The sequence below is a fragment of the Balaenoptera borealis genome (assembly GCF_965194805.1).
Source record: "Balaenoptera borealis genome assembly, chromosome: 1".
In the NCBI taxonomy this organism is placed as follows: domain Eukaryota; kingdom Metazoa; phylum Chordata; class Mammalia; order Artiodactyla; family Balaenopteridae; genus Balaenoptera; species Balaenoptera borealis.
This window is the reverse complement of record NC_138860.1, coordinates 95640992-95666387: the sequence shown is the minus strand read 5'-3', so window position 1 is coordinate 95666387 and position 25396 is coordinate 95640992. Positions and strand designations below refer to the sequence as shown.

Genomic DNA, 25396 nt, shown 5'->3' with positions numbered 1-25396 from the left:
TGAAGACTTCAACACCCCTCTATCAGAAATGGCCAAATCTAGCAGGCAGAAAATCAGTAAGAACATAATTGAACTCAACAGCACTATCGATTAACTGGTTGCATTTGACATCTACTGACCACTTCATCCAACAACAGCAGAATACATATTCTTCTCAAGCTCACATGAAACATTCACCAAGACAGACCACATCCTGGGCCAGAAAACACACCTTGACAAATTTAAAGGAATAGAAATCATACAATGTCTGTTCGCAGACCACAGTGGAATTAATCCAAAAATCAGGGACTTCCCTGGTCGTCCAGTGGGTAAGACTCTGCACTTCCAATGCAGGGGGCCCAGGTTCAATCCCTGGTCAGGGAACTAGATCCCACGTGCATGCCGCAACTAAAGAGCCTGCATGCTGCAACAAAGATCCGCGTGCCACAAGGAAGATCCCACATGCCGCAGCGAAGATCCCACGTGCTGCAACTAAGAACCAGCACAGCCAAACAAATACATAAATAAACATTTTTTTTAAAAATCCAGAAATCAATGACAGAAAGATAGCTGGAAAATCCCCAAATACTTGGAGATTAAACAACACACTTCTAAACAGTTGGGTCAAGGGAGAAATCACAAGACAAAATTTTAAAATATTTTAAACTAAATAAAAGTGAAAATACAACTTATCAAATTTTATGAAATGCAGCAAAAACAATCCTTAGAGGGAAAGTTATAACACTGAATGCACATATTAGAAAAAAAAATCTAAAATTAATAATGTAAGCTTCCACCTTAGGGAGCTAGAAAAAGAAGAGCAAATCAACTATAAGTAAGCAGAAGAAAAGAAATAATAAAAATTAGAGCAGAAATCAATGAAAATGGGACTTCCCTGGTGGTCCAGTGGGTAAGGCTCCACACTCCCAATGCAGAGGGCATGGGTTTGATCCCTGGTTGGGGATCCCACATGCATGCCACACTAAGAGTTCGCATGCCGCAACTAAATATGCCACAACGAAGATCCCGCATGCCACAACTAAGACCCAACACAGCCAAAATAAATAAATAAATAAATATGTTTTAAAAAAAGAATTTATTTTTAAAAAGAAAGAAATCAATGAAATTGAAAACAGGAAATCAATATAGAAAATCATACGATGAGGTATCACCTCTCTCCAGTCAGAACAGCCATCATCAAAAAGTCTACAAGTAATAAATGCTGGAGAGGGTGTGGAGAAAAAGAAACCCTCCTACACTGTTGGTGGGAATGTAAATTGGTACAGCCACTGTGGAGAACAGGATGGAGGTTCCTTAAAAAACTAAAACTAGGGTTACCATATGCTCCTGCAATCCCACTCCTGGGCATACATCCAGAGAAAACTCTAATTCGAAAAGAAACATGCACCCCACTGTTTATAGCAGCATTATTTACAACAGCCAAGACATGGAAGCAACCTAAATGTCCATCAACAGCTGAATGGATAAAGACAATATTGTACATATATGAAATGGAATACTACTCAGCCATAAAAAAGAATGAAATAATACCATTTGCAGCAACATGGATGGACCTACAGATTACCATACTAAATGAAGTAAGCCAGACAGAGAAAGACAAATAAAGACAAATAGCGTATGATATTGCTTATACGTGGAATCTAAAAAAAAAAAAAAAGATACAAACGAACTTATTTACAAAACAGAAACAGACTCACAGACATAGAAAACAAAATTATGGTTACCAAAGGGGAAAGGGGGGGGAGGGAGATAAATTAGGAGTTTGGGATTAACATATATACACTATTGTATAGAAAATAGATGACCAACAAGGACCTACTGTATAGCACAGGGAACCATACTCAATATTTTGCAGTAACTTATACGGGAAAAGAATCTGAAAATTCAGATATATATATATATCTGAATTACTATGTAAAAAGTGAAAATCCCTCTACCACCATATCCCCCATTCCATACCCCTTCTTATTTTTTAAAATATTTATTTATTTATTTTGGCTGTGCCAGGTCTTAGTTGTGGCATGCGAACTCTTAGTTGAGGCATGCATGCAGGATCTAGTTCCCCAGCCAGGGATCGAACCCGGATCCCCTGCACTGAGAGCGCAGAGTCTTACCCACTGGACCACCAGGGAAGTCCCTCCATACTCCTTCTTAGAGTTAAGCATAATTACTTATTTCCTTCCAGATACTGTTATGAACTTGCTGTCATAAAGTATACATAATTATTTTAATAGAATTGGCATCAACTACTCACATTATACTCTTAACAACATACTTAGGTTATTTGCTATTCTTTGTAGTTGCCATGTAATATTCCAAGCTGTGCATATATCATAATTTACTTAACTGTTCTCCTATTGATGAACATCTAGGTTATGTCCAGATTTATGGTACAATCAGTATTACACATATATCTTGGAGAAATATGTGAGTATTTCTCTTGAAGTGAAACTGCTAGGTCAAAGGGCATGCCTGTTTTCAATTTTGATACATATTACCACAATGTCCTTTAAAAAGATTTTACCACTTTACACTTTTAACAACAATATATTATTGCCAATTTCCCTATACCCTTACCAAATTTGGACATAAGTATTTTAATTTTTTTCCAGTTTGATGGGTAAATAAGTGGTATCTTATTGTTTTATTCCATATTTCCCTGATTACCAATGCTCAATAAACATGTGTAGTTCTGAGAATTGTCTATTCATAGGCTTTGCCCATTTTTAGTGTCCTTCTAAAAAAAATTAGGCTGTTTTTTAGAGCAGTTTTAGGTTCACAGCAAAATTGAGAGGAAGGTTCATAGATTTCCCATATATCCCTTACCCCTACATATGCACAGTTTCCCCCACTATCAAAATCCGACATCAGAGTGGTACATTTCTTACAATCTATGAACCTACATTGACACATCATTATCACCCAAAGTCCACAGCTTACATTAATGTTTATTCTTGGTGTTGTACATTTTATGGGTTTTGACAAATATACAATGATATGTATCCACCATTATAGTATCATATGGAATAGTTTCTACATCTTAAAAATCCTCTGTGCTCTGCCTTATATCACTCCCTCCCCCCAAACACCTGGTAACCATTGATGCTTTTATTGTCTCCATATTTTACTTTTCCCAAAATGTAATATAATTGTAATTATATAATTGAAATCATATAGTACGTATACTTTTCAGACTGGCTTATTTCACTTAGTAATATGCATTTAAGGTTCCTCTATGTCTTGATAGCTCATTTCTTTTTAGTGCTGAATAATATTCCATTGTCTAAATGCACCACAGTTTGTTTATTGAGTCACTTGTTGATGGACAATTGGTTTCTTCCAAGTTTTGGAAGATCAAGTGGGAAGAATGGGCATTTTGACAATATTGAGTCTTCCTATCCATGAACATGGACTATCTCTCCATTTATTTAGTTATTGATTTCATTCATCACAGTTTTGTAGTTTTCCACATATGGATCTTGTACATATTTTGTTAGATTTATCCCTAAATATTTCACTTTGGGGGGATGCTAATGTAAATGGCATTGTGTCTTTAATTTCAAATACCACTTGTTTGGACTTCCCTGGTGGCACAGTGGTTAAGAATCCACCTGCCAATGTAGGGGACACCGGTTCGAGACCTGGTCTGGGAAGATCCCACATGCCACACAGCAGCTAAGCCTCTGAACCACAACTATTGAGCCTGCGCTCTAGAACCCACGTGCCACAACTACTGAAGCCCATGTGCCACAACTACTGAAGACTGCATGCCTAGAGTCTGTGCTCCACAACAAGAGAAGCCACTGCAATGAGAAGCCTGCGCACCTCAAAGAAGAGCAGCCCCTGCTCGCCACAACTAGAGAAAGCCCATGCGCAGCAACGAAGAGCCAATGCAGCCATAAATAAATAAAGTAATTAATTTAAAAAAAATTAAACATCTATCCATGAACTAAAACAGACCTGGGAAAGCCCAAGCATTCAATTAAGAACCTCTGCACCTTAAACTTATGCAGTATTGTATGACAATTATATCTCAATGTAACTAGAAAAAATAAAGGGGAAATAAAGATATTCTCAGAAAAAAAGATTGGATATAATCTATTAAAAAAAAAAAAAAGAACCTCCAGCCACATAGTGGAGCAAAAAATGGACAATAACCACACAGAAAGAATTGCTAGGCAGATTGGCTTAGCAGAGATATCTGGAAACAGCTAGGAATAAAGAATAAAGTCAGGGGTTATCAGTATAAGCCAGGCAGCAGATACATAGTCCCACAGCAGCAGCCTGCTCTGCTTTGCAGCTGAGGACCTCAACAACCCTCATGACAGCCATGGACTCCATGCAGCTTTCACAGTGCAAGACTCTGTAGTGTTTGACAGTGAAGATCCCAGTGGTCTGCTCCACAGAGGACACTGGAAGCTTTCACTACTGAGGTAATCAACAGCCATTGCCACTACAGACCCCCAGGGAGGAAGACGCTGCCATACATCTCCATCAGAAGGAGCTGCTGTTGCACTGCCCGAGGACCAGGGCTTCCAGCCCCCGTTTCTCCCCTACACACACCACTTTAACACTGTGCAAGACAAAGAACTGAACAAGGAATTCAAAATAATTGTTTTAAGGACGCTCAGCAAGCTACAAGAGACTACAGACAGATAATTCAATAAAATCAGGAAAACAATATATGAACCAAACAAGATGTTCAACAAGAGGGACTTCCCTGGTGGTCCAGTGGTTAAGACTCCATGGTTCCACCACAGGGGGTATGGGTTTGATCCCTGGTTGGGGAACTAAAATCCCACATGCCATGCAGTGTGGCAAAAAAAAAAGAAGTTCAACAAGAGCTAAAAATTGTAAAAAAAAAAACAAAAAAAAATTCTGGAGCTGAAAAATACAATGAATAAAATAAAAAATGCAATCAAAAGATCAACAACAGACTTGATCAAGCAGAAGAATGAATCTATAAACTCAAAGATGGGTCATTTGAAATCATCCAGTTAGAGAAGAAAAAAGAATGAAAAAGAATGAAGAAAGACTACATGAATTATGGGGCACCATAAAGTAAAACAATGTAAAACAGTGTTGCATTACAGGAGTTCCAGAAGGAGAAGAGAGAGAGAGAAAGGGACAGAAAGTTTATTTAAAGAAAAAATAATTGAAAACTTCCCAAATCTGGGAGGCATATGGACATTGAAGTACATGAAGCTCACAGGTCCCCATATAGATTCAACTCAAAGATGACTTCACCAAAACACATTATAATAAAACTTTCAAAAATCAGATACAAAGATAATTTTGAAAGCAGTGAGAAAAAAAAAAAACTTCATCTCATACAAAGGAACCCCCATAAGGCTATCAGTGGGGCTCTCAGCAGAAACCTTGCAGACTAGGAGAGAGTGTAACAATGTATTCAAAGTACTGATATTAAAAACTTCCATCCAAAAAGTTTTACCCAGCAAAGCTGGGTCCTTCAGAAATGAAGGAGAGATAAGACTTCCCAAGACAAACAAAAGCTGAGGGAATTCATCACCACTAGACCTGCCTTATAAGAAATATTAAAGGGGGTTCTTTAAGCTGAAACGAAAGAAATATGGATTAGTAATGTGAAAAAACATATGAAATTATAAATCTCTCTGGTAAATGTAAGTATATTATCAAGTTAAGAATACTCTACTGTAATGGTGGTGTGTAAATCACTTAACTCCACTATAAAGATTAAAAGACAAAAGTATTAAAAATAAATATAGCTACAATAATTTGTTAATGGTACACAATATAAAAAGATGTAAATTGTTGCATCAAAAACATGAAATGAGGGAGGAGTAAAAGGGTAGAATTTTTGTATGTGATCAAAGTTGTTATCAGCTTAAAATAGACTGTTACAACTATAAGATATTTTATGTAAGCCTCATGGTAAGCACAAAGCAAAAACCTATAGTAAATACACAAAAGATAAAGAGAAAGGAATCAAAGCATACCACTACAGAAAATCATCAAATCACAAAGGAAGATATGAATAGAGGAAGAAATAGAGGGACTACAAAACAGCCAGAAAACAATGAGAAAGTAAGAAGGCAATCCCATTTACAGTAGTATCAAAAACAAAATTAGAAATAAATTTAACCAAGGAGGTGTAAGACCTATCCACTGAAAACTATAAAACATTGATGAAAGAAATTGAAGAAGACACAAATAAATAGATAGATATCCCATGTTCTTGGATTGGAAGAATTAATATTGTTAAAATGTCCTTACTACCAGAGGTGATCTACAGATTCAGTGCAATCCCTATCAAAATTCCAGCTGCCTTTTTCATAGAAATAGAAAAAACAATCCTAAAAGGTACGAAACCACGAAAGACCCCGAATAGCCAAAGTAATTTTGAGAAAAACAAAGATGGAGCCATTACACTTCCTGACTTCCAACTATATTATAAAGCTATAATAATCAAAACAGTATGGTACTGGCATAAAAACAGACATGTAAATCAATGGAACAAAACAGAGAGTCCAGAAATAAACCCCACACATATACAGTCAACTAATCTTTGACGAGGGCACCAAGAACACACGATGCAGAAACGATAGTCTCGTCAACAAATGGTGATGGGAAAACTGGATATTCACATGCAAAAGAATGAAACTGGGGACTTCCCTGGTGGTCCAGTGGCTAAGACTCTGCACTCCCAATGCAGGGGCCCTGGGTTCGATCCTTGGTCAGGGAACTAGATCCCACATAACACAACTAAGAGTTTGCATGTCGCAACTAAATATCCCACATGCCACAACTAAAGATCCTGCTTGCTGCAATGAAGATCCCACATGTCACAATTTAAAAAAAAGATTCCACATGTCACAACTAAAAACTATCCTGCATGGCACAACTAAGACCCGGCACAGGGACTTCCCTGGTGGTGCAGTGGTTAAGAATCTGCCTTCCAATGCAGGGGACACAGGTTTGATCCCTGGTCCAGGAGGATCCCACATCCTGCGGAGCAACTAAGCCCGTGCACCACAACCACTGAAGCCCACGTGCCCTAGAGCCTGCGTGCCACAACTACTGAACATGCGAGCTGCAACTACTGAAGGCTTAGAGCCCATGCTCTGCAACAAGAGAAGCCACCACAATGAGAAGCCTGTGCACCCCAACGAAGAGTAGTCCCCACTCGCCACAACTAGAGAAAGCCCATGCACAGCAACAAATACCCAATGCAGGCAAAAAAAAAAAAAAGACCTGGCACAGCCAAATAAATAAATTTTTTTTTGGAAAAGGAATGAAATTGGACCCCTATCTTACCCACTCACAAAAATTAACTCAAAATGGATTAAAGACTTAAATGTAAGATCTGAAACTGTAAAACTCCTAGAAAAAAACATAGGGAAAAATCTCTTCGACATGGTCTTGGCAATGATATTTGGATAAGATGCCGAAAGCATAGGCAACAAAAGCAAAATTATACAAGTGATACTACATCAACTGAAAAACCTTTTCTGCACAGCAAAGGAAACAGTCAAAAAAATGAAAAGGCTATCTACAGAATGGGAGAAAGTATTTGGAATCCATGTATCTGACCAGGGGTTAATATCTAGGAGCTCGTAACTCAATAACAAAAACAAAAAACAAATAATCCAATTTAAAAATGGGCAAGAGAACTGAATAGACATTTTTCCAAAAAAGACATACAAGCGGCCAACAGGTACATGAAAAGGTGCTCAACATCATTAATCATTGGCGAAGTGCAGAGACACCACTTCACACCTGTTAGAATGGCTATCATCAAAAAGACAATAGATAAGAAATGTTGGCAAGGATGTGAAGAAAGGGGTACCCTGTACACTGCTGATGGAAAAGTAAACTGGTACAGCCGCTATGGAAAACAGTATGGAATTTCCTCAAAAAAGTAAAAATAGAACTACCATATTCTCCAGCAATCCCACTTCTGGGAATATATCTGAAGAAAGCAAAATCAGTATCCCAAAGAGATATCTGCACTACCATGTCCACTGCAGCATTATTCGTGATAGCCAAGATATGAAAACAACCTAAGTGTCCATTGACAAATGAATGGATAAAGAAAATGTAGTATACAACGGAATATTATTCAGCCATAAAAAAGAAGAAATCCTGCCATTTGTGACGACACAGATGAAACTTGAGGGCATTATGCTAAGTGAAATAAGCCAGACAGAGAAAGACAAATACTCTATGGTATCACTTACATGTGGAATCTAAGAAAAAAGTCAAACTTATAGAAACAGAGAGTAGAATGGTGGTTACCAGGGGCTGGTGGGTGGGGGAAATGGGAAAAGTTTGGTCAAAGGTTACAAACTGTCAGTTATAACATGAATAAATTTGGAGGGTCTAATGTTCAGCATGGTGAAGATAGTTAATAATACTGTAATGTATACTTGAAATTTGCTGAGAAAGTAGATCTTAAGCATTCTTGCCAAAAAAAAAAAAAAAGTAACTGTATGAGGTGATGGAAGTGTTAATTAACTTAATTGTGGGAATCATTTCATAATGTGTATGTATATCAAATCATTATGTTTTACACTTTAAATATATGCAATTTTATTCATCAAGCATAACTCAATTTAAAAAACCCCACAGAATGAATGCCTTTCTAACTGAAGCAGAATCTTTACAGAGGGGTGACAGACAAAACTGTTAAGTGAAGCCTGACTGTCTTAGGGCTTGGATTACAGGCTAAGGAGTTTCTGTGTCATTATTCAGGCAGTGGGGAACTACAGAAGGTTTTTAATGATGGAGCAGTGTGATAAAGGCAGACATTTGGGGGACTTCCCTGGTGGCGCAGTGGTTAAGAATCCTCCTGACAATGCAGGGGACATGGGTTCGAGCCCTGGTCTGGGAAGATCCCACATGCTGAGGAGCAACTAAGCCCATGTGCCATGACCACTGAGCCTGCACTCTAGAGCTCGCGAGCCACAACTACTGAGCCCGCGTGCCACAACCACTGAAGCCCATGCAGCTAGAGCCTGTGCTCTGTGACGAGAAGCCACCGCAATGAGAAGCCCGCCCACTGCAACAAAAAGTAGGCCCCGCTCGCCACAACTAGAGAAAGCCTACGTGCAGCAATGAAGACCCAACATAGCCAATACATAAATAAATAAATAAATAAATAAATAAATAAATAAATAAATAAATAAATAAATAAAATAAAATAATAAAGCCAGACATTTGGGGAAAAGAGTCTGACTGCAGGTTGAGCAGATCCAGTGGGGCTTTCTTTGATAGCTCAGGTATGAGGGTCTAAGGACTGCTTGAGGGTACTGTCTCTGGGAACAGAATAGCAGATGGGAGAGACTTTGAAAAAAAAAATGACATAATAAAAGATGAGGCACAAAAGTATACAAGATGACTCAGAAAATGACAGTGGTATCTGGATCATTTGGGAGACCGAAGCTCCAAGAGCTACTTGCCCAGAGTGGACCAACAATGTTCATTATTTGGTTGACAGGATAGCAGCCCTTGTGGTTTCTGAGTAGCATTCTATGGATGGAAACATCTCTACTGAAATTGAAAGCCCCAAACCTAAGTTCTTTTATTTATTTATTTGTTTGTTTGTTTATTTATTTATTTATGGCTGCGTTGGGTCTTCATTGCAGAGCGCAGGCTTCTCATTGCAGTGGCTTCTCTTGTTGCGGAGCACAGGCTCTAGGCACGGGGGCTTCAGCAGTTGCAGCATGCGGGCTCAGTAGTTGTGGTGCACGGGCTTAGTTGCTCTACGGCATGTGGGATCTTCCCGGACCAGGGCTCGAACCCGTGTACCCTGCATTGGCAGGTGGATTCTTAACCACTGCAAACCTAATTTCTAAAGTCAGGAAGCTGCCCTAAATGTGTATCTCTTGGCCAAACTGGGTTTACCTGGCTATGGCAATGAGAGAAATTAATCTTTGCGAAAGCAAAGCAAATATCAAACTTACTAAATCACAGACTTATTCACAGTAGAAACTCAGGCTGATATGCAGGGGCAAGAGGGAGATTTCATCAGAAAGAAAGAGCTCTGATTCCAGAATTGTCTATAGTCGTCCAACAATCATTTATTATGCATTTGATATTTTAGGGTTTGTGACACTTCTCAGCTGTTTACGAAAAATGAGACAGGCAACTCTCCCATTGCTAAATGATTTTGCACCACAGGAAGGAAGCACAGAACTTTGCACATTAACTTCACAGAGCTACTATGACTTGCGGAATGATGATCATGCTGACACGGACTGGGAAGTGTTGAAAGCGTAGATGATTGGGGGTGGGGGGAAGGCAAGGGTATGATGACAAACATGACCAGAGAACTCAGTAGAGATGTTTCAAAGCTAGGGATTTCGAATTGGGAATCTAGAATCACAGTAATGGATGAGATCACTAAGGCAGCAGCTCTCAAAAAGGTTCATAATAATACTAAGATGTCATTTGACCTTCTCACACTCATTCCCTCTTGAGTGTAGGGTGGAGTTTTCCAGAGCTATAAGACATGAAATATCACAACAGGTTGAATGTAGAAGCAAATATGAGAATCCTGCTATTAAGCCAGACCTTAAAGATATTTGCAAAAATGTTACATAATGCCATTCTTCTCACTGTTTTTGTTTTGGAAATTATAGTTATTTTTCATAGAACATGACATTAATATTATCAAGTATTGAGTTTATTATTGTTAATTTTATTTTTTTTTAAATATTTACTCATTTATTTATTTGGCTGCTTCGGGTCTTAGTTGCGGCACACAGGATCTTAGTTCCCCCACCAGGGATTGAACCCGCGTTGCCTGCATTGGAAGGCGGCTTCTTAACCACTGTACCACCAGGGAATTCCCTACTATTGTTAATTTTAAATTAATTAAAATATATAAATATTTTAAAAGATTTTAATCTTTTAAAACAAACTTTAATTTTTAGAACAGTTTTAGATTTATAGAAAAATTACAAAGATAGTACAGAGAGTGCCCAGGTACCTCACACCCAGTTTCCCCTATTTTTAACATCTTACTTTCATTACAAATGTGTGGCGCATTTGCCAAAATTAATGAACCAATATTGACATTATTATTATTTAATAAAATCCATATGTTATTCAGATCTCCTCAGTTTTCCCCTAATGTCCTTTATCTTTTCCAGGATCCCCTCCAGGATACAACATTACATTTAGCTGTCATGACTCCTTAGGTGCCTCTTGGCCATGACAGTTTCTCAGACTTTGCTTGGTTTTGAATGACCTTGACAGTTTTGTGGAGTGATTACTAGTCAGGTATTTTGTAGAATGTCCCTCTGAGGGAATTGGTCTGATGTTTTTCTTATAGTTAGGCTTGGGTTATGGGGAGGAAAACCACAGCGGTGGTGTCATTTTCATCACATCGTATCAAGTGTACACACTAACAACACGACTTATCACTGTTGGTGCTCACCTTGATCCCCTGACTGAGGTCTGTCAGGTTTCTCCACTGTAAAGTTACTCCCCTCTCCCCCTCACACTCTTTTCTCTTCACACAGTTTTGTACTCTGGAAGTCACAACCTGCAGCCCTCACCTAAGGAATGGGGAGTTATACTCCACCTCCTCAAGGGCGAAGTAAATTATTTGGAATTGTTCTGTATGGGAGATCTGTCTCTTCTCCCTATATATTTATTTACTCAATCATTTATTTATATCATTATGGACTCAAGCACATTTACACTATACTTTGGGTTATAATCCAAAACTATTTTGTTGCTCAAATTGTCCAGCTTTGGCCACTGGGAGCACTTTCACTTTGGCTCTTGCGTTCGTTTTCATTTTCAGCATGGATAGATATAACCCATATAAATAAAAGCTCTTTGGGGTCCTTGATAAGTTTTAAGAGTGTAAAGGGATACTGAGACCCCGGAAGTTTCAGAAACTCTGCTCTACCGGACCCCCACCTGACCCCAACACCAGGTGTGGGCGTGGTTCTTCTGCAGGAAGAGGATGCAGACAGGGCAGAAGCAAAGCAGGCCACACTCCCCGCACCCATGGGGACATCCACTTCTCAGTGCCACCCACTCCCTCCTAAGGTTTTCGAAGCTCACGCTGCCATGCCTTTCTAGGAAACGCCACTGCGGGGCGCACGTCCCACAGAGTGAGTCACCCACCAGAGAGTCAGGAAGGGGCAGGCATCTTGGCTCAGGCTCAGAGTTTTCCTACGCGGAGTCCGCGCCTTGGCCTGGCCTGATGGGTCTCCTCCCCACGCCAGGCTCTGTAGGCTCGCCCTCCTGGGGCACAACGGGCTTGTAGGTGTGGCGCCAATGGAAAAGAGCGCTCCTGCGGCAGTGGCGGGGTGCGCAAGGAGGAGCTGGCGGGATCTCCAAACTTCAAAAGCGCACCCCCTATGCCCTCTACCTGCCCAATCCCCGCCGAAAGCAGCCGGACAGCTCCCCACCCTCCCCTCGCTGGCCGGGCTGGCTGAGCTGGGCCTTTCTTCTGCAAGCGCACAACGATAGACAGAGATAAACGGCTGCAGCTGGAGACCAGACTAATTGATACAATAAGTTCTACAATTGCCTCGAAAATAAGGTAATGATCTGGCAGAGGGAATGCTTTGATCTTATCTGCCAAGAAAGACCTCTCCAACTTGAAGGCCTCTAACTTGAAGTGTGAAATTCAGGGACTGCCTGCTTGCTCTCCCCTCCTCCCCCATATCCCTGCTCCCTGCCTGACACTAAGGCTTTTCCGGAAGGGATGGAAAGACCCTTCTCTGAAAATGACTGGAGAAGAAAATATGCATGGAGAAGGGGTTGCTTCTGGGCTGTTCGGGAACAGGGGGATGGCTGGAATGATTTCTCCAGCCCTAGAGAAGCTGTAGAAAAGCGGACGGGGGGTGGGGGAAGGGGGAGGAACAGACTGGGATTATGAAAACCCTGATTTGGTTCAAGCGTGATGAGGTTTCTTATACAGTGAGGGCTTGATTTGGGCTTTTGGGGCAGGAGGGGGTAACAGAGGGAGGAGAACCTTGGTCCTGCCTTCTCCAAGAATCTGCACGCACACACACACACACACACACACACACACACACACACACACCCTCTTGCTCTGCTTGCTCTGTGGGTGTCCCTGCCTGGCAGAGGCCCCAGCACAAAGAGGATTAGAGAGATGAGCTAATCTGGTTTGTATCCCAGACATGGCCCCAGAAAGGGACCTTGTCTACCCTGATGTTTAAGAGGGTAAAGGAGTGAGGGGGTCCTCCTTTTGGGGCCTGCTGGCTGACAGTATCCAAGACTCCGTCCCATTGAGGTCTGAAGGAGGCTGGAGTCCTAACTTCAGGGTGGAATTTAGAGAGCAGAGAAGCAGAACCCTCAGAAGACAGGATGGACTATGCTACAAGAAAAAAGAGATAAAGACAGAAAGAGGCCCTGACCGAGGGAAGTAGATATCCACCTTACTTGTTTCACCAGTGAGGAAATTGAGGCCAGGAGTGGGAAAGTGACTTATAGGGTCATGCAAATCATGTGTGGTTGAGCTGGGGAGAAAAAACTCTGAGTTCTTTCAGTCCAATGCACTTTGTACTGTGTTGGAGGGACTGCAGAAGGTGTGAGACAGAGGGCAAGAGAAAGAGAGAAACAGACACAAAGAGAAACAAAGATACACACCGAGAAAAATATAGAGAGGAACACACACACACACACACACACACACACAGTCAGAAAAGACACGGAAAGAGAGATGAGGAGAGTGAAAGAAGAATGAGAGACAGTCATACAGATTCATAGAGAGAAAGATGGAGAGACAGAGATACACACCAAGAGACAAGGAGTGACAGAGATTGAAAGAGAGACAGAGGTTCCAACAGAGGAGGAAAGGCTGTCAGATACAGACACACAGAGAGGCAAATGAAGACAGAAAGACAAACACCAAGAGGAATAGACACAGAATGACAGAAATATGAGCCAGAGACAGACCCAGAGAGATGGAGACACGGAAGAGAGAGAGGCAGAGTGAACCAAGGAAGGCAGAGTGGGAGGGAGGCAGATAGTGGGCTCTGCAGATTGTTCCACTGGAAGCAAATCTCACTTCCAGATTGTTCTGGGGCCCAAAACAGGTGGTGGGGAGAGAAAGAGAGTTCAGTGTGTAGCCTATCTGACATAGGCAGATTGTTGGGGGGGCTGGGGGCAACGTGGGACCGCCCTCCCCTGGGGTTAGGCTGGTCAGTGACCACCCAGGATCCCAGCAGCACACCCACTGGCCTCACACAGAACCTGGGCCACCCGCCCAGGATGGCTGTCAGCCCGCCCACCGCCTGGCTCCAGTCTGATTACAGCCAAAGTGCTAAAAGGCTCCAGACCCCCAGGCCCCGCCTCTACGGTCCCGCCTCCCCAGGCCTCCTCTTCCCCCTTCTCCCTTAGCTCTCTCTTTTCCTTTCTCCAGGCCCCATAGGGGAAAAGTCTACTCCCCTGTTTGGCCACTGGCTGGGAAGAAGAGGGTCTCTGTCTCTAGCCCCGCCCCACCAAGCCCCCTTCCCTGGTTTGGGGCTGGGTGCTCCTTCCTCCAAAGCCCTCTTGGCCTGGCCTCTTTGAGACACGTTCCATGCCTCGCCTGGGAGCTCATAAATACCAAGGAGAGGCCGGGTCAGGCTGTGTACAAAGCATAGATCCCCACCCCACACGACTTAAAAGCCCCTGGGTTCTTCCCAATCTCCCTACTCTTCCCCAGACACCTGCCTGGGGTGGCTGGAGAGGAAGAAACAGGAGCGGGGGGGCACTAGGGGCCTGGGTGAACCTGGCCCCATTTCAAATGAGACTTTTCTAGGTTTGCAAAGAAATCTCAGGAAAGGCGTCTCAGGGCCCCTTGTGCAAGCAGCAGGCTCAGGAATTCCTTGACTCCTATCCAAACCTCCCCCCAGCCCCTTCTCGGCCTTTCTCTCTGCTCGTTACCATCCACACCACCTCCCACCCACCGGGAAAGAGAGAAGGTCATCGCCAAAGGGGCCTAGGGAAGGGGGGCCTATAAGGGGGGGTAGACCCGGGTGGAGTAAGAGCTGTTTACTCACACCCAAGCTCCCCTTAGCTCATCTCCACTCCCATCCAAGGGCCAGTAAAAATTCAAAATCATTCAGCCACACACAGCTGAGAATAGAGTGAAAAAAGATGAATCTTAGCTCTGAGTGGCCCCATGAGGGAGCAGAGCATGAGGTGAGGTACAGGGGTGAGGGAGACCCTTTTCTTTGGGGCACCCACTTTTGAGAGGGCAGGAGGCTGTGGTGCACCTTGAGGGAGGAGGAAGGTGTGCCTCTGACGGCTGGGTGGAAGTTGTCCTGCTGGCGGCCCCAGGGAGTCTAGAGGCCTGGGTGAAGGGGAGTTGTGCAGCAAACAGCAAAGCCTATCATCCCAGCCCTCAGATGGCTTTATTGTATTTGCATGAAAATGCCTTGGGGGTAAGACCCTTTCACTCCTTCTGTGTCATTTAGGATGCCCTGGCCAGCGCTGGGCGCACAGCAGGACCGGGGTAAGTGACCTGACTCCAGGCAGGGCCCTTCAGACCAGAACTTGACTCCCAAGTCAGTGACTCCTCCCCCAGCTCCCATTTCGGGTGGAGTAGGGGTGGGGGATGGGAGGGAGAAGCAGGTCAGGCACTAAGCCTGAGCCTCTGGCCTTGACCCTCTGCCTGGAAGCCCCACAACAGGCCCTTGCGTGAGGAGCCGAGCTCTCCAGTAGAGTCTAGGACCCTGAGACTGGAAGTTTATTTTGAGATTTGAAGTCCAAAGTGGCAGATCCCAGAAAACCTCTTCTCTGGCTCCGTATTTGTTCTCTAGTTAAGTGGTTGAGTGCAGCTCTTGCAGTCAGCTGGCTCCTGCAGCCTGGGCTTCCTCCTGTGCAGCTGGGGGCTCAGAGGGGAGGGGAAGAAGAAGGAGCAAAGCGCCATACTGGGTTGTCCACTCTAGGGCAGAGGTAGCCTGTAAGCATTGGGGAAAAGTCTTGTTCCCTCACCCACTTCCCTCCCTCCTGGATCTGCTGATGTTTCTGGGGGCCCCCTTAGCTCAGCAACATGCTTTAATAGTTGAGCATCTATGTTATGCCAAGACACCGTCCCACTTGACTATGAAGACAGCTGAAGCCAAACAAGGGGCCTCATAAGTGAGTTTGGGGCCCATGTGGGCGAGTCCACCCAAGGTTAGGGCTGATGTGATCATCTCTAGCTCCCCACCCTGCAACCTCAGGCCCAGATGTAGGAATAAACACAGGGCCAGAGTCACACCCAGGCCTGCGCACACAGGGGAGTCTGAGAGAGGCTGCCAGAGCTTGCAGAGCTTATAGACTGCTGCCCAGCATCAGGGTGGGGCTGGGCTGGGAGGAGGTGACAGAATGGTCCCAGGAAAGGGGCTTGGCCAGGAATGAGCCTGGGCCCATTCCTCTTTCACCTGACCCTCTCAGGGAAGCTCAGTATAGAGTCTGCTTCTTTTAAGCAAACGGAAGGGCCAACTGGAGCCTCCCAGACTGAGAGAGAGAAGGGGAGGGGAAGGGGAAGGTTGGCAGGGAGGATATGGCCAGCATGTGGACCCTGCCTGGTCTCTGTATTCGCCCCTCACTCACTCCCATCCAACTCCAAGCCAGCCCCCATTTTCTACCTCCCACCCAAGGGTGGGCACCTTCTCTCCTGCATGACCTAGACTACCGCTGTCACCTGTCTGGACTCCTCTCCTCCTCCCTAGCTCCCTCTGCACACCAGCCCACTCCCAACTGAGGGCCTCTGTGCTGGCTGTTCCCTCTGGCTTGGCATCCTCTTCACCAAGAATCTACCTGGCTTGTTCTCTCACTTCCTTCAAGTCTTCGCTTGAATGTCCTTAATGGGGCCTACCCTGATCATTCCAGTTACAACTCCATTGTTTCCCACTGTACTTATCACTTTCTAAGATGCTATATGTTTTACTTATGATGTTTACTGTTTATTGTCTATCTCCTCCCAATATAAGTTAAACTCCACACAGGCAGAAATTGTTCGTTTTGCTCTGTTCACTAATGTGCCTAGCACAGTCTGGAACATGGTAGGGAATAAATATTTGTTGAATGAATGAATTCACTTCGCCCCCTGCTACAGAAAGTGAGATAAAGGGGTGGGAGATGTGGAGAGGGGATAAAGGTCTCTCTCAGCCCTTCTCCCTCACATCTGCCTCGGGGACGTCTGCAGCGAGCTGCGCCCTGTCGCTCACACTCCGGAGTCTCTAACAGCGACCCCCACCCCCAAGAACTGACAATGTCTGGGGTTGAAGGGGCTGGGCAGTTTCCAGGGCGTTGTTTACACCAGGGCTTTATAGTATAGATAAATCATGGGGAGAGGCACGAAAGACACCTGGGAATGAGAGGCTAGGCAAGAGAAACTGAGTCTGGAGAAGCGGTTGGGGCCGGACGCCAGGCGGACTCTGGAAGTTGGAAGATCCAGGGTTTTTTAAAAAGAATTTTTAGGTCTCAGTAAGGGCCACCCTGCCTCCAGAAGCTCTACCTGCCGGCCTGGGAAGTGCGGACGGAAGAGGGGAGTCAATTTCTACAACCAGAACCTCCCCACCCCTTCCCAATTTACCACGCCTCCAGGCGGTTGGGGTGCTGGCGGAGGGAGGGAAGGGAGCAGTGGGAAAGAGGAAGGGTGGAAAGGCGAAGGAGAGAAATGGCTCCGGGGCTTCCACTCTCTCAGCAGGACCCCCACCCTGGCCTCTGGTTCGGGAAAGCTGCCCAGCTGTTTCTGATTCTTTCGTACTCGCAGCCCCGCCCGAAGGGGTGGGGGACCGAAGCATCGGGAAAGCTGGGAGAGAGTAGGCTCTGCCGAGCCCGGGCGGCCAAGGGCGGGGAGTCCGCGTCGGGTCCTCAGGTGTGCCGCTCCGCTTTGGCCATCGATTCCCGGTCCACAGGCCGGAGGGAAGCGTCGGGTCCGGGCAGGCGGGCGAGAGCTATGTCTAAACATTGTGTGCGGGGGCCTGGGGGTGGGGGGTGGGAATGCGGTGGGCAGCGGGTCGGAGGAACCAGGGGCAGCGAGCCGTAGATGAGAGAAGCCCCTACCTGAAGTCTGCTGCCCGTGGCGCCCCCCGTTGGCAGCGTTGGAAAGGGAGTTAAGATTCTCCCGCAACTCCCCGTGGCAGAGATTCTACCCATTTCACAGAAGCGCAAGAACGGAGAGAGAACCCGAGGAAATGACTGAGTCCTCTGTGGCTCACTTCAGTGTCACTGTAGGTTAGATGACAGGGGAAAGTGTCTGCAGCCCCCCTCACTCGGCCCTCCAGGCCATCACCCACGGAGGTTGGGGTTGCCGAATGAAGGGCGCTAGGACCCGGTGGCGCGGCGTGGGCAGGGACTGGGCGCTCCGGGCGGCGAAGGGCGCCGCTGCGCCCCGTCGCGTCCCGCCCGAGCAGGTGGGGGCGCGGCGCAGTGCTAGGGGCGCCGAGGGGCGGAGGCGGCCGCCACACCTAGGGCGCTGCGGGGCGCCCAGGGCTGGCGCGGGCGGAGCCGTCCTGAGGGCCGCGCGTGTCCCCGGCCTCGGCCCCGCCCCGCGCCGTCCAATGAGAGCCCGCGGCCGGAGGAGCTGTCGGCACACTCTGTCCGCAGCCCCACTCCGCGCCGCCGACCCCCTGCCGCTGCATCTCAGCCCAGGCAGCGTGCCCCAGGTCCCGAGCTCGGCGCGGCGTCGTAGGCTTCCGGATACCGCTCCCTGCGCCCCTCTCCGGGACCTGGCGCCCCGGCTTCTGGACTCTAGGTGCCCTTAGGTCCCCAGCCTCCGGCGAGACTTATGGCCCCCCAGGGGGGTGAAGTGGGAGCAGCCTGAGTACCCTCAGCCGGTGCCCCGTCCACGCCCCTCCGGGCCGCGTGGCGGGAGGCTTCGGGGAGCTATGCTGAGGCCGGGTGGTGCGGAGGAAGCCGCGCAGCTCCCCTTTCGGCGCGTCCGCGCCCCTGTCTCCGCGCCCGCGCCTAGACCCACGGGCCCCGACGGCTCTCGGGCTTCGGCCCGCCTAAGTCTTGCTTGCCTTCTGCTGCTGCTGCTGCTGCTGACGCTGCCGGCCCGCGTAGACACGTCCTGGTGGTGAGTGTGGCTCTCAGAGTTGGGAGGGCGAGGTGCTGGGTTAGAGAGGCCGGACGCGCCCAAAGGGAATATACAGCTCCCAGCACCCGCTGCTCAGGAGACCAGGTTGTCGCTTTGACGGAGTCTGAGGCGATCCGTGCAGGGCTGTCACTGAAGTCGCGGAGGGGCGCAGGGGGGGCGGGGAGTGGATAAGGGGGCGCCGCTCCTTCCCCGTCCGGTGATGAGGGCGCTGGGTATTTGGAAAAAGGACGCCCGGTAATCGAGGCTTCCCAGACCCCCTCTATTTCAGCTCAATCCTCTTAGGGCAAAAGCTACCTTACGAGTTTCTCTCAGGATGGATTCAAGGAACCAATCGCCCATATGGGGCCGCGGTGGCCGTCCAAGAAGGCCTCCTGATCCCCTAAGGTTGGCCCCCCACCCGGGGGAGTGGAGAAAGGGGCAGCTGGCAAGGGCGGACGAGCCTCTCGTTAGTCTACCCTCACCCCATAATGCAGTAAGGCTTTGGTGAGGCAGGAGCACCCAGCGCAAGGTTTAGAAATGGAATTGAGGCAAAAACTACCCCCATTAACTCCCACAACTAAAACAAACAAAACACTTGGGTTTGCATACTTTAGACATTCAGTCTCTGTTTTGAGGATCTCACTTCGAACCTTGATATCTCCCTCCCTTCTTCCTTCTTTTCCTTCCCCAGATGGTCCCATCTCCCATATTTTTCCCCTCCAAGAACTAGCGGCTTCTAGAGTCCCAAAGCATTAAGAGATCCTCTCCTCAGATTTCCTGCAGGCCGTAAGAGTCCGGACACTTCACAAGACGGCAGATGAGGCAAAAGGAATTAAAAATCCACTGGATATCTATTCTTTTCTGATTCCCTTCCCCACGAAAGCTCTGGATGGCACTCATCGTTTTCTCCCAGAAGAAAAGAGCTGCTCTCTCTCCTCCCCCACCTTCTGGGGGCTGAGTAGGGGGAGAGTGGGACTGAGAAATGACTCAGTCCCCTTGTCTTTCCTCTTCACCCCCCAATTAAACTGGCCGCTTGGACTGGGCTATTGCCCCTCTCTACCCATGCAGTGCCCCCGTTCCTTTCCTTACTTTGCCCCTCCCCCCAATCCTCCCCTCCTCCACAAAGTGTGGTCTCTTTTCCCCTTGCACCCTGTGGCTTCTCTCCTCCGGATTTGGAATCTTGGCTGGAAGGGTGAGGGGTAGCTGGCTGAGGGGCCAGCGAGCTTGGGCTGCAGATTCCTATCATTTCAAGATGCAACTTTCTCCATCCCCATCACCCTCCCCACACACCCCCCGTTTTTCCTGTTTCAGGAAAATCTCTCCTTTGGATCTTTTTTATCTCTGCAGTGTTGGGGAAGGCAAGGAGGGGGGTTCTGGATGGGGGAGCAGGGAGGCCCATATCTTACATCTGGCTTGAAACATTCCTTTAGAAAGGGAAAAGGAAGATGGGGACGAGGAGAAAAGCCTTTCAAACTTCAGAGTGAGATTAAAGCCACCCTTTACCTTCATGGTCTCAGTCTGGCTGGGGACTTGTGTCTTCAGAGGCCCTGTAGAGAAAGGATGAAGTGACCACTGTGCATCTTTATCCATTCCAGATGACAATTTGCTTTTAGTGACTCTTGATTGCTTCTTACCAATTTGGGAGGCAGTCTTGGTCCACATGGTGTTTAGGTGAGGAAGTGTCACTCTGGTAATTTCAGCATCCTGGTAGTGGTTCCTAAAAACCCAATTGGGGTTCTTCCTAGTCCCCATTTTGTCCCCTTGGCTACTCCTTCTCCCTTTTCCTTTCTCCCTCTACTACTCTCCCCCATGTGGTTCATATTAAAGATTTTGGAAAAACTCCTGGGTGGAAGAGCTAGCTAGGGAGGGAGGCGGGCGGGTGATACAGAGGGATTCAGCAGTCCCTGTGAAATGGAGGAAGGCAGCAACAGGGCCAGGATGGGCAGTGAGTGCACAGGTCATTTCAGTCTCCTTGCCTCACAGGGGTCATAGCTGCAGGCCCCAGATGCCTGCCTCAGTGGTCAGTCACTTCTGGGATAAAGTAGAAAGGTGCTTTCCAAAAGCAGGTCAGGCCCCAAGGTGATTATCTCTCTTTCTCTTAGGAAAAAACCCCAGCAAGATTGATATTCTGTACAACCCCCTGAAGAGATGCCTGTTGACTCTGTTTGTGTCCATGTTCCACTCAGGAGCAGAATGTCATCACTATCACCAGCTAACAGTCTGATCTTCCTCGCAGCGCTTCCCCTTACTCTCCAACCACTCCCTTCCTCTCCCGACCTTTAACTGAAGGAGGAAACGGTCTCTTCTTAATCTATGAAAAACAGAACAAGAAATAGGGGTCTCCTGGCATGTGCCTCCCTGTACTATTTTGTATTCTGCAGGGGCTGGGATGTAGGGAATCACAAGAGCAGGACTGTGTTCAGGACTGTGGATTTACAGAAGGAGGAACAAAGTGATATCATGACATTAACATCATTGGTTTTTTTGTTTTTTGGCCATGCCCGGAGCTTATGGGATCTTAGTTCCCAGACCTGGAGCGACCTGGACCGCCGGGGAATTCCCCGACATTAACATTATTGTTATCAACCACAGCTGCCATTTAATGAGCCCTTCCTAAGCTCCAGACACTATGGCTAAGCACCTATAAGCATCATCTTTTTCAATCCCCAAAATAATCCAGTGAGGCAGATAATATTATTATCCCCATTTCACACATGAAGAAAGTAAAGGATAGGAAGGGCATAGTACGAAATTCAAGTTCACACCAATTTTGGAGCCAGATTGGTCTACTCCTGGTTAATAAGCATTGTGTGCCTCTCTTACGCTTGGAATTGAAAATGAGCTTGGACTTTGGCGTCAGATGTCCTTGGTTCACCCCAGTTCTCCTCTGACTAGCCCTGATGGACAGAGCTGGGTATTGTTAATCTTAGTGACCTCAGTTTCTTCACCTGTAAAATGGAGATCTCTCTCTCTCTCTCTCTCTCTCATAGGATTTTTGTGAAGAAAAATGTTTTGTGAACTGTAAAGTATCATATAAATGATATTGTATTAAGATATTTAGGGAGAATAATAGTTTTATCCTTGTGTTCAAAGTCCTATATGGGCTGAGCTAAACCATGTACATGCACTAAGGACTGTAAAAGAAAGGGGGTAAATAAAAAAGAGGACCCCTAGCCTCATTAAAAAGACACAAACCTAAAACATCTGCAATGTCCACAAGGAATAAAGCTATAATTGAAATGAAGCTTATGGCTAGCTAGGAGGAGAGGGGAGTTGGGGATAAATCAGAGCGGTCAGGTTTTGTTTTTTTCACCAAATAGTTATTAAGTACCTGCTTTGTGCCAGACATTGTTCTAGGTACTGGGGATACTGAAGTGAACAAAACAGACAAAACTCCCTGCCTTCATAGAGCAGCGTGTTCTAATCACCTGAGGAGGCTGGTATAATGCCAGTTCAGTAGGGCTGGAATGGGGCCTGAGGCTCTGCATTTCTAACAGATTCCCAGGAGATGCTGATACTGCTATTCTGGGGACCACACTCTGAGTAGCAAGGAGCTAGAACAGGGCATGAGTCACTTTGTCAAAGGAAGGGGTATGAATTGGTCAAAAGCAGGTAAAGAGAGCATTCTGGAGCAGGAAGCTGGGAAGGAAGTAAAAACCTCTGGAAGGGAAACAGAGCTACAGAGTCAGGGGCATCTCACCCTTCTACCAGCCCATCAGCTGGGAGATGCCTTAAATATCTTTGTGCCCCTAACAGATGAGCTCAGTGCTTGGCACATGGTAGGCATTTTGTAGGCACGTGCTGAATTGAGAGGGGGATGGGCTGGGCCTCTGGCTGCCTTGCTGGAGGCCCCCACACTGACTGCAAGGTGCTGACCACTGGTCAGGAGGCAAGTGCCCTGCTCTGCAGAATCTTGAAGCAGCTACTTAGTGGGATAAGGGTGGTAGTAAAGAAAATTATCTTCCCGTCTTACTGAACAGATGTTCCCACGCTCAGTGAGGATGTAACAAGAAGGACCGATGTGGGCTGCAGCAGAATGGAGTTAAGTCAGACCACAGGAAGGACTTTTTACCAGGGTTTGGCCTGCCCCACTCCACACTGTCTCATGAGGGCTGGATTACTGGTCTCCCATTCCCATCCAACCCCCGTCTTCCCAAGCCCCAGTAAAAAAAAAAAAAACAACAACAAACACCCATTGCATAGAGCAGTACTCCGGGGTGAACTGAGGAAGCAGAATGGTGGTGAGACAGGGACGGGCTCCAACTCCAACGGTCTTGATTCTCCAAACAAAGCACCGCAGCAGTGGGTGTAACTCCCGGCTGTGCGTCAGGCAGCCCTTTCCGGCCTGGCCCAGCCCAGGGTGTTTATTTTGTTTGTTCCTGGAAGCTGTTGCCCTGATGGACAGTGCTGGGGACGCTGATTCCATGGGATTTGTTAGTGGTGGACCAGCCCTCTCACCCCTCCCCGGGACAGATGGGCCCCATCAGCCCTGCTGAATTCCAGAAGAGGCAAACATCAGCCCTCCTTGTGTTTGAGTTGGTATCACCAGTGGTGATCCAGTCTGTGGGTGAGGGCCGGGTTTGCGAATGCAGGGGGCGGCGGGGGGAGTGTTGTAGAGAACATAGAGCCCAGGGCAGTCCAGCTTTTCCCTTCTCCCCACTGGCTGCCCTCCCTTCTCCTCACCCACTTCTAGGCCCACTTTGGGGCCCTTCCCAAACCACAGGCTCATTCACAGCCCAAACCAAATCTTTTCTGTCTGTAGCAGCAACTGCCCTCCATGGTCCCCACCTGTTCAGAAAAGGGGAGAGAAGGCGTCCCTTTGATGTGTTAGGACAGGAGAATAGAGAATTCCCAGCAAATCAAGGCATGTATGTGCTGGGTGCTGGAGAGATGGAAAGGGAGTGAGAAGTGGGTGTATGGGTCAGATCTCATTTGGTGGCCTTGTGGGGAGAAAAGGTGATGATGAACTCCTGTCCTCTCTCTGAAATGTTCTTCCTGAGGCTTGTGGTGGAGTCCAGGGCTAAAAAGTGTTTGAATGAAGAAAAACTACTTCCTTGAGAGAATTGAGAATGACTCTAGCAACTCACCTATCTTTTATTAGCTCACCCAATTGATCTTCTTATAATTGTTCACATTGGGCAGATTGGGGACTGGAATATGGGGAGTGTCACCCTGTTGCTTAATATTGGTCTCTGGTTTCCCACTGCAAACAGCCCTCGGCCCACGCAGATTCATCCAGGACATTATGCCCTGTAAGTTGGGAAGGATGATTTTGAAAGACTCATTAGTTAAGAAAGGTCATGGGACCTTGAAACAAAGGGTGTGGGGAGGAGAGTTGGGGTGGGGGGGGGTCTTCCTCCCCAGACCTCGGGATTGGGAATGAGGACTCTTAGCTACACGGGTCTGACTAGAGCTGTAAACGTCACTCAAAATTGCCCACTGTATCTCTTCCCACTGACTCCTCCCTGTCTCCGTCCTTCTCCCATACCATGTCTTTATGGACCAGCAACGCAGGACGTGCCTCTGACACGTGGGTGTAACAATGTTGTATCAGACTCTAGTTTTATTAAGTTTATTTTTCCATGAGGCTCTTAATGTTTATTAAATAAACAGGCAATGGGGTTTGTGTGACATGCCCACAGCTTCTGTGTATGTGACACATTCCTAGCCTGTGTTCTGGGAGTGTGTGTCATTTTTGCCTTTGGCTGGGGAACTGGTAATGGTGGGAGACCACTCAATTACTCTCTCTGCAACTGCTTAATTATTTCTCCAGAGCTTGTGAGGATCGGTTCTCCCCATCGGCCTTGGGGAATATCGGCCTTGGTTGGAGGAAGGGGAAGGAACCTCTCAAGGTTTGAATGCCAAACCTTTCCCCTCCTTATTCCCCTCCTAATGCAGAATAAAGCCAGGATGCTCTGACAGGGCCATCTCCACCTTGCAGGTACATCGGGGCGCTGGGGGCCCGAGTGATCTGTGACAATATCCCTGGTCTGGTGAGCCGGCAGCGTCAGCTGTGCCAGCGTTACCCAGACATCATGCGCTCGGTGGGCGAGGGTGCCCGAGAATGGATCCGAGAGTGTCAGCACCAGTTCCGCCACCATCGCTGGAACTGCACCACCCTGGACCGGGACCACACTGTCTTTGGCCGTGTCATGCTCAGAAGTAGGGGCCTCTTCCACCCTGCCCCAGCTCCTTCTCTTTCTATGCTTGGGGTGGTGAGTGGGTAGGATAGGCACGAGCCCCTCTCTCCCCTCCTGCACACTACTTCATAATCAGAGTAAGAACTGTGGGCAGAGCCCAGGATACAGTTGGAAACAGACCCTCAGTACCTTAGATATGTAGGCAGTGGCCCCTTTAAATCCCAGTGTT

General features: G+C 46.9%; 2 protein-coding genes and 1 long non-coding RNA gene across 21 annotated transcripts in view; 2 read left to right on the top strand and 1 right to left on the bottom strand.

Annotated features, from left to right (window-relative positions):
• LOC309623663 overlaps nt 1–4832 on the top strand; it is a 128270-nt gene extending 123438 nt beyond the window's left edge. The window contains exon 2 of the long non-coding RNA XR_014241443.1: nt 1289–4832. This is a non-coding gene — a long non-coding RNA (uncharacterized lncRNA). The remainder of the gene's footprint in view (nt 1–1288) is intronic.
• Nucleotides 1–25396, bottom strand: part of ST7L (suppression of tumorigenicity 7 like) — a 151705-nt gene that overhangs the window by 36389 nt on the left and 89920 nt on the right. The window contains exon 15 of one of the 13 annotated variants that reach the window (XM_082379967.1): nt 19723–20574. The exons of the other annotated variants lie outside the window; for them this stretch is intronic. Coding sequence (XP_082236093.1) covers nt 20566–20574 — 9 coding nt within the window. The 3' untranslated portion in view covers nt 19723–20565. Of the gene's footprint in view, nt 1–19722; nt 20575–25396 lie in introns of those variants that run through there. 13 annotated transcript variants of the gene reach the window in all.
• Nucleotides 8900–25396, top strand: part of WNT2B (Wnt family member 2B) — an 84013-nt gene continuing 67516 nt past the window's right edge. The window contains exons 1-3 of one of the 7 annotated variants that reach the window (XM_082380331.1): nt 8903–17709; nt 17996–19027; nt 24969–25189. In XM_082380331.1, coding sequence (XP_082236457.1) covers nt 18837–19027; nt 24969–25189 — 412 coding nt within the window. In that variant the 5' untranslated portion in view covers nt 8903–17709; nt 17996–18836. Of the gene's footprint in view, nt 19028–24749; nt 24880–24968; nt 25190–25396 lie in introns of those variants that run through there. The other 6 variants (XM_082380333.1, XM_082380332.1, XM_082380330.1 and 3 more) reach the window with 6 other exon arrangements.